The sequence below is a fragment of the Gymnogyps californianus genome, chromosome 5 (assembly GCF_018139145.2).
Source record: "Gymnogyps californianus isolate 813 chromosome 5, ASM1813914v2, whole genome shotgun sequence".
Classification (NCBI taxonomy): Eukaryota; Metazoa; Chordata; class Aves; order Accipitriformes; family Cathartidae; genus Gymnogyps; species Gymnogyps californianus.
The window spans coordinates 29,707,205-29,719,949 of NC_059475.1; the positions used below are offsets into that span (position 1 = coordinate 29,707,205).

The window sequence follows — 12,745 nt, forward strand, 5'->3', positions numbered from 1 at the left end:
AAGGTAGGCCCAGAATTCCTCCTTGATCTAGAAGAGACCGAGAACATCTGCCAACTGCTTCTTCCCTCACCTTCCCCCTATTAATTTAAGACCTAGCAGTAAGCAAGCAGGCTGGGCACTGGTTACTTCTCCCATACTCTTATGCCTTTGTGCCAACCGCCATCTAGATGGAGAGAATTAGCAAGTCTCTCCAGCAATAAGAATGATGTTTGTGGCCCAAGAATCAGAGCAGAAGGAACGGGCACATGGCTGCTAACACCTGGGTTGAGTAATTCTGTTGTGAACATGTTCAGAAAAATAAATAGTAGGAGGTGGAGGTGATGCAACGTTTAGTTGGCATAAGGGTAAGAAGCATAAAAGTTACTGATCATCCTACCTCGGCCTAGCCATTATATGGTGTTGGTACAAGCATTGTGGGAGAAGGAGGTTAATTCCTTTACTAAAAGACTGAATAGAAAGAGCTGCCAGAAAAGCTCTGTTAGTCTGTGGTGAACACAAGGGAAAGCCTGTATTAGCTCACAGAGAATGGCCTTGTCCTGTACTTGCTAAAGACCTTGCACATGAGTTTGGCAGCCCCGTGCACATGATTAACAGACAGCAAGACCCTAAGTTCCCAGGTAACACAGCTCATATCCTTCCTCCCTTTCTCCAGGGAATTCAACAACAGACATGGCTTTGCTATGGCAACATGCAGTTGGGTTGGTTCTGTGTGGAGGCCCAGCAGGCCCTGGGCAGTGGGGTCTGCCCTCAGGTGTTGTCTTTGAATGCAGGCATGAAGCAGCAAAGGCCATGTTAGAACAAGAGAGCCTCAGTATAGACTGGGTTTTTCCAACAGCTTGTGGGATACTCTGCAAAAATCAGACAGGCGATATCTTGTTGGTGTCTCTGCTGTCTGACTTCCTTAACCTGAGACCTTCTTCTGTGCTGGAGCTGTTACAGCAATGAACCCTGAAGTATGTATCTTACACACCACCTTTTGAGTTATCAGGCCATGGGGAACTTCTGCTTTCCCTCACTACTGCTTGATACAGCAGACAGAGCATTCACTCTCCTTCCAGCTTTACCCAAAATTATATTGTGGTACTGGGACCACAGCAAATTGCATGTCTCTGAGGGAACATTTGGGGAAGGTTATGAACAGCAGCAAAACAGGTTAAAAGTAAAGCTCCTTTTCTGCTATGAATGATGTTCACCAGTGCTCAGAGAATATGTGCAGTAAGAGATACAGCAATAAAATCACGTTTAGAAACTCTATGGTTGAACAGAGGAGATACCCAGTAGAGGGAAATAGGCTTGTTCGGTGGAGGTTGGAGATGGTGCAAATGGCAGTGCGCAGTGAGATACGGCCGTTGAGCAGTGGCTAGCAAGTAAAACAGGTGAGTGTTTTAGAGTCTCTCTGAATGAAAGATGGATGAGATTATGCAGAGCAAAGCAGCTGCTGCAGCTTCTCAGTGCTCCAGGCCCAAATTCGTGAGCTGTGACACTCACCTGCATGTCTCTGAGCAGCCGGTGATTCATCAATCAAGCTGACAGCCAGCAACTGATGTGGGTGGTTGGGGGAGGAGAGTCCTTGGCAACCTGCTTGTGTGGATTTCAAGTTTAACAGTGGAGCTTTTCATTTCTAGATGGCTGAGAGACACCTTGTGGAATGTGGGTACTCATTTTTCTTGCTTTTAACTATTTAAATTCTAGAAAAGAGAATCAGCTTGTGTAGTGCCCATTTACAATGTGACTACAGACTGTGCTTTTGTGTGCTTGAGGCAGATGCAGCTGTATCTGGATGTGGATAGCACAGATAATATGGCTCTTTGAATATTGGGAGGCTCAGTGAAGCAAAACTTGGCCATTTTTAATACAGCCACTTCTAGTGACAGCCTGTGCCCAGCACCCTGAGATCACATTGCCCAGAAACCACTAGGTTAGACTAAAACCTGCTATGTCTCAAGCAAAATTCATATGTCATTTTCATGTGGTTCTGGTAGACATCAAAAGGAATATATCTCAGCAGTCTGTTCATAGCCCCACTGAGAGTCATCTCACAATACATTTGTGGTTTGGGCATATTTGGTTCAGACTGCAAGGAGATAGGTAAAAAACAGACAAAAAATGTAACTCTAAACATTTTGTAGAAGCATAAATATGAGGCTGCTGAAGTCCCTGGTGGAGGTAATTAGGGTGTCCTTTTAAGCAAAAAGATTGACCTAACAGGGAGGATGGATGCTGGCAACTGCAAGAGGTTGGGTTAACCTGAGGCTGAGTTGAAGGAGTTGAAGGATGAGAGGCTGATGTGGGGTGCTCTGTTCCTTCTGCACCTCTGCACTCTGCAACAGGCAATCCTGCGTGGTTAGCATCACAAGGCCTCCTTGTATGTACTAGGTTGTCCACTCGCTCTAGCTGGCAGATACGCTCTCGTCACCACTAATTGAGGTCTGATCATGGATTTTGAAAGGTGTTCCAGGTGTGTGGCTTGTCTGAGAGTCAGACTTACAGGGTTTGGGAAAGGATGTGGACCCAGGGGCACGCTGCCCAGGAATGACTGTCTGCAGGGGCAGGACGAGGGGGAAGGTAACCATTCCTGCCAGCCCTGCTGAGGGATTTCCAGGTCTGAGATTTAGCAGGAGGGGGAAGGAGGAGCGGCTGGGAAAGGTGACCAAGAATGGCTCTTTCAAGCTGGGGGGGGGGTGTGCAATCTTTCCTGGAGGCTGTTTTTAACAGCAGATTCTGCCAAGTACATCAGTCCCTTCCAACACCATGTGTTTTGTGCTCCAGATTCAGCTCACTGTGGTGGCTTTTGTCTTTGCAGGGGTAAAGCGCTGCCTCTCAGAGATGGAAGAAGGCAAAGTAAATCTGGAGAACAACTGCTCACCCTATTACCTCATTAGGCTAATCTACTCCTCTGAAAATTTTGACAAACTTGTGAACCTGAGCAAATACAACATCCTCAATAACAAAGACCTGCTCCTCCAGGCAATTCGGAGTGCCGTGGAACAGAGGAGAAGCAGCAGGACTGGGATTTTCCCCAGCCACTCTGGAGCTGGATACCCCTAGGCTGGGTTTTTGCACTGTTCCCCACTGAAGGCTACAACAGTCACATTATAACACATCACAGTCACATTATAACATGTCACAGTCACATTACAACACATCACAGTGTTCATTATTTGGAGGAAACTGAAGAAACCTGTACATTTCTCATCTTGCCTTGTTCAAGTTCCTAGCTTTCAAAAGGGTTTATTTAATCTCCTTCCCCCAAGTTTTCAGACCACGAGAGCCTCACACTGTCATCTTACTTGTTAAGAAACTAGGGTCCTGGTTAGCAGAGACCTTCCAGGATCTCCCCAATGTTATAGAATATGGTGGTGGTGATTGATTGATAGTGATAGTTCTTCGTATGCGCCTGTCCCCTCAATCCTGAGCCCATTGTCGGTGTCTTTTCAATGCTTCGTTACAAACCAAGTCCTGGCCATTTGCATTCAGTAATGTCCAGATTTTCAGATAGGCTGAGCAACTAGAATTTGCACTGAATTGGTGGGCTCAGCTTTGAAGTCAGGCAAAAGAGTCATATATATCTGTGAACAATGGCCAAACTGCAACGTGGACAATTGCATTCTGTCTGGCCGATTCCCCTTGCTGCTTTAGAAATTATTCCTTTTTTCCATTCCCCTGCAAGAGTTTGGCACAGAAATGCTGCTCCAGACTGCCATGAGGGGGCAGTTTTAGTTACATTTCAAGGAGAGAGTACATTAGCTGCAGAGAGTGAGTACCGTTCTTTTGAGCGTTGGCTGGAGGAAAAATTCTGCATAAGGCATGAGTGATTATATTGATTTATATGGGTAGTGCCTTTATGCATTAAAATGTCAAGAGCCTGAAACAAGCTTTTGATACCAGAAACTCGAGGGGAATAATTACCATAGACTCAAATACATTTAATTTAATAATCATGACCGAGACATAAGCTGGTGCTCCTTACATATGTAAACTGAATGTAGGATAACATAACTAACAGAGTGCATAGCCATTGTATTTTCACACCCAGAAGATTTTTTCCCTTAACAGTCGTCTATCCCAAACATCATAGGCAAGGCATTTTTAATAGGTGCTACAGTAAAATAGAGCACAAATAAAAAAAAGGAAATTCTTTATCACACCTCCTTGCTGGAGGAAAATATTTGGACAAATGACACCTGGTTTTCATTTGCTTTGGAGTGCAGTGAGGGACTTTGCCTTGAACTACGAGCTTGGAACATCTTTATAGCCCTTCACTATATTAAAAAGATGGTAGGGAAGGATGCTGAGCAATATGAAACAGAGCTCCACAGAAGTCAGAGAAGTTTCCAGACTTCCTAGCACTGAAGGATTTGAACCTGCTTCTGGCTTATTTAATCCAAACACAGCATATTCATCGGGACCTCCAAGGAAAATCTTATACATTTCTTCTGTGTTGGAAATTTACTTGATATCTAGAATTACTTTTACTTGAAATCCAAAATCAGACAAAGAAAGAGAAACGGGTCTGCCTTTTTGGTATATGCAGCCAGTATTCAAGCTCAGAGGGAGAACATTTACAAAAGGCTTCATTGCCTGAACCCTGCATCTACTAAATGCTTCTGCTGCAAGCAATGGCAATGAATAAGCCTCAGCAATATTCCTTGTACAATGCTTATTTACTGAGCTAAGGAATACCATGCAAAACCTGAGGAGTCTTAACAGCTGGAATGCAACTGTACAACTGAATTCAGACCATGAGAAGATGAGAACTAATCGGATACCCGCTGCAAGAAAAAAAATAAAGAGCCATTTTGAGTTGAAAGGTGAGATGGCAGCAGGGGGCTATCATCTCAGAAGACAGACTCCTACCAGCAGGATCTGTTACCTTCGCATAGGAGAGCAGCACGTCCTGGCACAGTATGCCATGGTGCAGGTATATATGCACATGTGGCTGTGTGCACGCACGTGCACAGGGTGTGCACTGTTTTCATGCTTCTCTGGCTGGTCCTGTAAAGAAACCCCTTCCTATAATCTGCTTGCACAGAACAAAAACTGATTCCAGCATGACTGCCAAGAGGCTACGTGCTCCCACGTCCCGTGGCGCGGTGCACCCTGATTCACCTGGGCTCCAGTGCTTGGCCCCACTGCCAGTCGGTGTTTGACCCCCTGCTTGCCTCGGCCAGACAGTGGGAGCAGAAAGGATGGACAAGGAGTGAATGATGCCATCGTGCTGCCCGTCTCCATGCCCTCACTGCGATGGCACACTTGGAGTGTCGAATTATAGCTCGTGTCTTCCAGTATTATGCTATTACACAGGAGGTGCAAAGGGCTGAGCTGGAGCAGAGGGCTGGGGGCTGAACAGCTTGTGTGGACTCCCAATAACAGCAGCCGATAGCGGCTTTTTTGCTGCAGTGGTTAAAGGACTCAGTTCAGTCAGGGACACTGGTATTCTCCACAACAGACTGGGATTTCTTTTGACACTAAACCAATATCTAACTGAAGCTGGAAGACTTGGCCTTCAGGAACAGAGATTCAGGGCAGCCCCCACTGAGATACAGCAGATCTGTCAGGAACAAGACCACCAATGATGTTACCGAATTGCCTTTTGTTTACATATCATCCATATTGTAGATAGAAACACTGTTTTACCTCAGCTACCTAATTTTTACACTCTGCTGCTGCAAAAAGATATCCCTGTTTTGTTCATAGGCTACAGTGAGTGATCCATAACCCTCATGAACCTTGGCAGCATGTGCCCAGCAGCGAGGCAGCTCAACCATGCTGAGAAAATCGGATCTCTCTAAATGCTCCACAGACCAATAACTAACTGGGGTGTTTGGTGCATTCATAGTGCTGCTAATGCCCATAAAATGTGAAAGAGCCAAAAAACCCATGGGGTTTTCAGGTAACCTACAGTCAGTGGAGAATAACTTTTCTGAGGGACTGTTAAACCCTGTTATAGAGTGAGGGAGGTAGCTGTGGGTAGGGAAGGAGGCGGGAAGGTGGTGTGACTCTCCCTTTGCCAGGAGAACTGTCACCCAAGGTTGTGCCAACACTTAAAGTAGGGCTGGAGCCTGCTGTTTAATCTTGCAGCCCAGAGGCTCAGGCAGGCACGTGCCCCTTGATCTCCTTGGGACCCCATGTGGTACCCCTGTAGCCTTAAACGATAATAGTTTTTTTAAGTATATTTTTGCATTTCAGAGCCTGAAATTATGTGAAGGCTATATCATTGCCCATGAGAGTGCTTTTTTGGTTGTTTTGGTGGTTGTTTTTTTTTTTTTAGCATGACATTGAGGGAGTATGTTGCTGGCCTGACGGTGTGGCAGGAGGACCTGGAGGGCATTTGTGAGGGCAAAGGCTGCTGGAGGACTCTGCAGGGTGGAGGGACCCACACCTGGCACAGTCTTACTCGTGCAGCTTTTTGGGAAGTGGTGGCTGGCACATGCTGTCCCTCAAAGCACACCTGGGCTCTGGTTCAGAGCACGCTAATTTGCACAGCCCGATACCCACAAAACTATAAAGCATAGTTGCAGTGACATACAGCTGATCAGTGACCTGTGCTCAGGTCTGCTCCTTGGTCCTTGTTTCCTTTAAGGGTGTACATAGAATCTAAGGGAATGGACCACTGAAACGTCGCGTGTTTGTTCCCCAAAAGTTGTATGTTTGTTCCTTGTCCGCAGTCTTGCCTGGCCTTGTGCCACATGCTGTCGAATGGCTGTTTGAGCGGAGTGCATGAAAACCAAAGCAGGCACTGCGAGGAGAAGGCTGTCTCTCTGTGTCTCACCATAAAAAGGCGTGTGTGAAAAGGCACATGGCATGCCTATAAGCCAGGCCTTGCTGTTCTGGCGTTATGTTTGCTTAACTACTGAAGATGAATGTATGCATGCAAAAACCTCATCTGAAATGCACCCCAGATCACTGTTCTCAGATGAACATTTTGCTGGAAAACCCCCACAAATACAGAGCTTGCTATCTGCTGCCAAACACAAAGGAAACAAAAGTTTGTTCTTATAACTGTTAGCTACTCTTCATAGAAATTGCTTGCTTGTGTCTTTTAACCGTTTAATAATATATTAATTAAAAATAAAATATTGCAAAGGAGCACCAGACCCATGAAAATCTTTATGCACTTAAACACAAGACTACATTTTTCTCAGTTGTATTAGCACTACTTATGCTAGATGCCTGCTGAGCACTTTGTAGGGCATTTACTGGTTTCAAGACTGGGTGGAAAAATCAGTTCTGGTTTACAAAGGCATTGGGAGCCTGGAAAAAAGTGGAACAAAATCTACCTCCTGTGGTAAAACCCTCTTCAGTGGAATGGCATAAGGCGCGGTAGGAAGGCAGCTGTACTGAGCCACAGCCAAGGCACAGCTCTATTTTGCCTCTTGGTGATTTGATTTAAATGTGTACAGAAGTCTGCCTTTCACTGAACTTTACTGTTATCAATTAAATGGTGAGTTTAAAATACCTAAGTTTAAAAAAAAGAAAGTTTTTCTGTAAAAGCAGATCAACAATAAAGGAAAATGCACCAGCGTCCCATTACTTTAATTTGCTGTATTTTTTGTGACAGGCAGCAGCTCCAGCAGAGGTGGATGAGAGAGCTGGACTAGCCAAAAAAATATGATTAGATCACTTTGTTGGATGCGAGTGACTGATCTGAATCAGTCTGAACACAAATTTAAACTCTAGATGTTGCATGTACCCATAAAGTATTTACACAAACTTGGTGTTATGCACTCCCCTCCCACCGGAAAATTAGTCAATGCAGAGGAGAAGACTGCAAGCAAAGAGCAAGAGTCATGCCTCAGACTGGCTAAAAAAGGACCGAGGCTGAAGTCCTTGTCAGAAGAGCTAAGGACTTGAAGCTTTAGCTTCCACCTGTCAGGGAAGAGCCCCCATCCACTACGCTGTCCTGGGTGAAAAAAATGCCATTTCTCCCCAGCTTCATGCTAGGTAATTTTTCTTTTGCTCAGAAACAGAGATAAGTAGGGGAAAAAAAGATATTCTTCCTCATGATTGCACCACACCTTAACAAGTGGAGCCTAAAATCCAAATGCTTACACTAGTAGATAGGTATTTAAGCAAAAAAGGGGCTAAACAGGCCCCACCCCATGCTGGAGGGTTCATCTGATCACTCTTTAGTTAGCCTCAGGAGCCTGGGCCAAGTCTGGCATGTGTCTGAGGTGAACAGTCTCATTGGCATGTTATTTTGAGGTGCACCAAGAGTCTCTTTCTTTCTCTTTTGGATCTGCTCTGCTTCATCTTGACTGGTGAAAAAAGCAAATTCAGAATCAGAGTTGAAACTTGCTCTCTACGAGCCCATTGCAGGGGGTGGACCTCCAGCTATGAGAGTGTTTGGTCTCTGGACAAAAACACGTGCCCAGCTTTCATTGCATGCCTGCCACTTTCCTATATTATTATACCTCTTAGGCATAAGGATTTAAAGTACATGAAGATGAGAATCCCAGCTGAATCCTCTTGCATATCCAGGCTGAGGCACAGTAAAAGAAAATAAAAAGCCACCAGCAGCCCTGTGCCGAATGCTTTTCTTCCAGGCTTGGACTTCTCCCTAGGAAAGCGCTGGCAGTTGCGCCTCTGCTCATGGGGAGGAGCTACATTTCTAAACCCACACTAATTACGAAGTTTTCCCCTCTTGAAGAGAAAGGCGGCTGTCCACAGCTGCTAAAAATTTCCAGGTGTAGCACGCTGCTAACGCACCATTCAGACAGGACCTCTTAAGAGAAAAATGACCTTGAGCAGCCCTGGTGTATAGACAAATCGGTTTTGTGGTGGCAAAAGGGAAGGAAAGAATAACATGCATTTCAGGCCAAAACCTCCACTTCCCAAAACAACCAAACCTGTCTAACCTACAGTGTACAAACAATCCTGCTAAATTGTCCCTATCAGCATTTTTAATTGGCTTGGGTGCTGTGCTGTGCAGTGACTAACGCTGGTAACGTGCCCCAGGACTGACCTGTGCCAGGTGGAGTCCTCCAGGGACACACATGGGCAGGAATCGGGGCATCGGGGTGGTCAGCAGAGCTTGCTGCTGTGCTGGCAGATCTTCCCTTGGGAAGTAGGAAAGCTTAAGGCATTTAAAGATGTTCTGGGGAAAAACATGATATTCATAAACATTGAATTATATTAGATAGATAGGGGTTTGTTTTGGGTTGGGGGGGGGGCGGGGACTTGCTTGCTCGGCATCTCCATGAGTTTCTTCATTTCACTTGCTCTGGAAGCGAACAAAATCTGCATCTCCTGGCTTTCAGCCTCCCAGAACAACAGTTACCATGAATTTTTTTATTGTAGGAACCCAGCACTGGAGCAGTCACATATATCTAGCTTGGATTTTCCTGCTGGAAATGTGTAATAAACCCATTGCACCTCTATGATGCCCCATATTTAAGGACGCAAGCATTTTCCTAAAACCTTAGAACAATTTACTGTTCGGTACCAGAGGAGAGAGGAAGTACACAAGAGTCCTCCCTCCCAGAAATGGCACGCAGCTTCATATTATGGTCCTGCTGTGGAAGAGTTTAGGTATCATCCTATGTGACCAGGTCTCTTAATGCTAATGCCAATATATTCTATTCAGGCAGCAAGATACCTTGGGCAAGGATTTTAGCTTTCTGCTTCAAGCATTCACAACTAATTAATTGATATGAGTACTACAAGTAGCATAAAACTGTAACTGTATGTAATGATAAACTACCGACCAGTGTACATTGCAGTGTGACAATTCCAGGCAGAACTTTAAAAGACCCATGGGCATATAGACGCAGCAGTTTTAATAATGGTAATGACATCATTGTTAACAGAAAATATAATCCACATTCATGGGATATAAACCGGTTCCTGAAGGTAGAAGCGTTATTTGCAGGAGGGAGAAGGAGAGAATTAAGTATCCAAGCACAGAGCACAATTGGGTTAAGACTGGAAAGCCAAACTGATCTCAGTGCCTGAGATAAAACTACATGACATCGCTTCAGTTTGTTCCTAGCCGATTCCTGGCAGCCAGCACTGTCAGAAGATAATATGGTCAAAATAAGTCTGGTAATTTTATCTCTGAGCACACTATCCCCTTCTTGCCGATGCGTCTCGAGGGAGGTCCTCCTGCTGCTGCTGTACGGCACAGTGTGTATCTCCTCTCAGCCTCTTTGGGGTTTCTGCTGGGAAAGCTTCTCTGGGATAAACAATGTCAAAATGTCTCACATGCATCCCAGCTTAAGAGCCACACTTTCAACAGTTACTGTTGGCAGTTATTAGAGTCTTACTGAGCAATGGCAGCTTATGCCTTGCGGGAAGCAATGGCTTGAGCCACCGAAGCTGCCTCCTCGGCGCACTGCACAGTGCCAGGACTTAAGCATGCGGTAAGGACACGGGACTTGAAATGTAGGTGTATGGGGATGAGGAAACAAGAGCTGTGCGGAGGCGGATGGAGTCCTCATTTGGGATCACATGGCACAGGAGGCTTCTGCTTTGGGAAGCCAGACATGGTAAAAGCACAAGGACTGGGCAATCCAGCTGGTGAGATCAGCAGGCCACTACATCTCTCCCATTAGGAAAAACATTGAGACACCTACACTACAATATAAAATGCTTTAAGGCATTGCCCCTACAATGACTGGTGAGCTCCAGCTTGCCTGTGGGTGTGGATGCCTGGAAACCCAAACCGTACTCATTCTTCAATTAGCATTTGCAATAACGCAATAAATGCTTACATATAATAATGACAGGCTTCCATCTCATGAGCTACTTTTTTCAAGCCCTCCCCCTCCCATCCCTCTGGCAAATGGCAAAAGAGATGTTTACCTCTTTATTTGCCCATTATAGTGGTAGATGCAACCCCTTTGATACAATTGCAGAAACTGCCTTTGAAAATTGACTATTTATAGCTTAGCAAAAGTAATTTTGCAAATGTGCCTTTTTCTTAGTAAAAAGTCATGCATTCTAACCACCAAAATTACAGCCCACCCAGATCTGATGATAATTTCCATTATTTTTTTTATTGTTGATAATGATTTACAGTGGAATAGCATTAAGTACATCAATACATTGGCAGGTGCAGAAAGACAGGCTTACACTCAATAATTTAATCCCATAGCATTTTGCATTTTTAATGTGTGAATCACTTTTGAAAGGTTGAATGTCTCCCCTGCAAGAATCTGGCAAACCCTGAAAAGTTCATTTTATTAGGAAATAACTGCTCTCTTATTTCCAGGAGTGACGCTCAGGTGGCTGCCAAGGGATTTTTGTTGGATCATAGAGGTAGGTTAGTGCTTCTGTTCAGTTGCTGTGACTTTGCAGAGTGCCATTCAGAGCACTACAAACAAATCTGTTACGCTGAAGCCGCCCTAACTGTGCACAGCCGACTCAATGGGTCCTTTCCATCAGCACCTCAAGGCAAAAATAGAGCATGAAAACATCACAAGATGAGACAAAGCATTAAGTGCAATTATCTTTCATCTGTGGAGACTGGGGATCAGGTTGCAGTTATTCTTAGTCTGATCTCATCTAAGACCACAGTAATGCAGTTTGGCGTGACTGCCGATCCCTGGGAGTGAGGTACAGACCTGACAGCATCTAATTCCTCTCATTTGTCAATATCAAGCTCAAACAATTTAAAGACTGAAGTCTTTCACGGGCCTGCAGCTCTGGCCACCTGGATTGTTACAGTTCAATTTCTGAAAATGGTGACAACTCTTTTCTGCAAATCACTTCTGTTGTGATTAGACAATCATTCCTCTCTCTTGGTATATACTTTTGACTTGCCATCTAGATTCCAATGCAATGAAGTGTTGTGAAAGGAATGAGACCATTTTATCCAGAAAAATCCCTGCAGGCCATGTTCTTATTTCACAGTAAAAAACTTTTTAAAGACTTTTTTTTATTATTTCATTTGTTTCTCCATCATTCTGTCAGGCTCTGTAATTTCTTTAACTGAGGTCAGTGACCTAGTGTGGGGCCTCATCTTTACACTGTGGTCCTCAGTCTTAGCCACTGAAAAGGAGCTTGTAATGCAGCATCACTGTTGGGATGGTGAGTTTGGAACATGAGTGGCTCCTCACACAAGTACATGCCTGTGCAGGCATGTGTGTGGGTGTGCACACGTCTGTCCATCAAGAAGATTCTGACTAGTCCCCTATAAGAAAAGATTCCATTCAACATACCTGTTCACTTAATGAAGCAATTTCACAGCATTATTGCCCAAATTTTCATTCTAATTTGTTCCAGTTCCTTATCTCTGCTTTGACTGCTAGAAGCTGTGCTGAGGTAGCCTGGAGGCTAACAGCCTGGCCAATAGGAAAATGAAAGGGGAGCCTCACAGTGCAAGTCTATGAAGTCTAAGAGTGGTCTTCATTACTTAGATTCAAGTTTCTTATTTGACATATGAAGAGGAATCGAAGAGCATTAGTGGTAGGAGACTGCCTCCTGTGTGGGACAGAGGCACCAGACAGCTGGCCAGTCCTTTTGTCCTGGACCCTTTGCTCCTTGTCCAGAGCCCAGATTTGTGGTGATGTAGGAATTGCTAAAGTTCATTTAGCTACTCTTCGCTCTTCAACCATGTAGATATCAATGACACAGAAGTTCAGAGTAACTGTGGGGCCACTAGGGAGACAAATGGAGGAGAAAACCTAGCGATGGACAATATGGAAAAGGCTGAAGTATTCCCTACTTTTTTTTTTTCTTCTTTTTCTTCTCAGTACTCATAGGTAAAGCCTGGTCCCAGGCCTTTGTGTGTACCACCATGGTT

At 44.7% G+C, this 12,745-nt stretch overlaps 1 protein-coding gene across 1 annotated transcript in view; it reads left to right on the forward strand.

Moving 5' to 3' along the window:
* The window catches only part of LOC127016377 (cytosolic phospholipase A2 beta-like), a 29,706-nt gene extending 26,658 nt beyond the window's left edge, over positions 1 to 3,048 (forward strand). Inside the window, exon 21 of the mRNA XM_050896818.1 lies at positions 2,804 to 3,048. Coding sequence (XP_050752775.1) covers positions 2,804 to 3,048 — 245 coding nt within the window. The remainder of the gene's footprint in view (positions 1 to 2,803) is intronic.
* Positions 3,049 to 12,745: the final 9,697 nt, after the last annotated feature.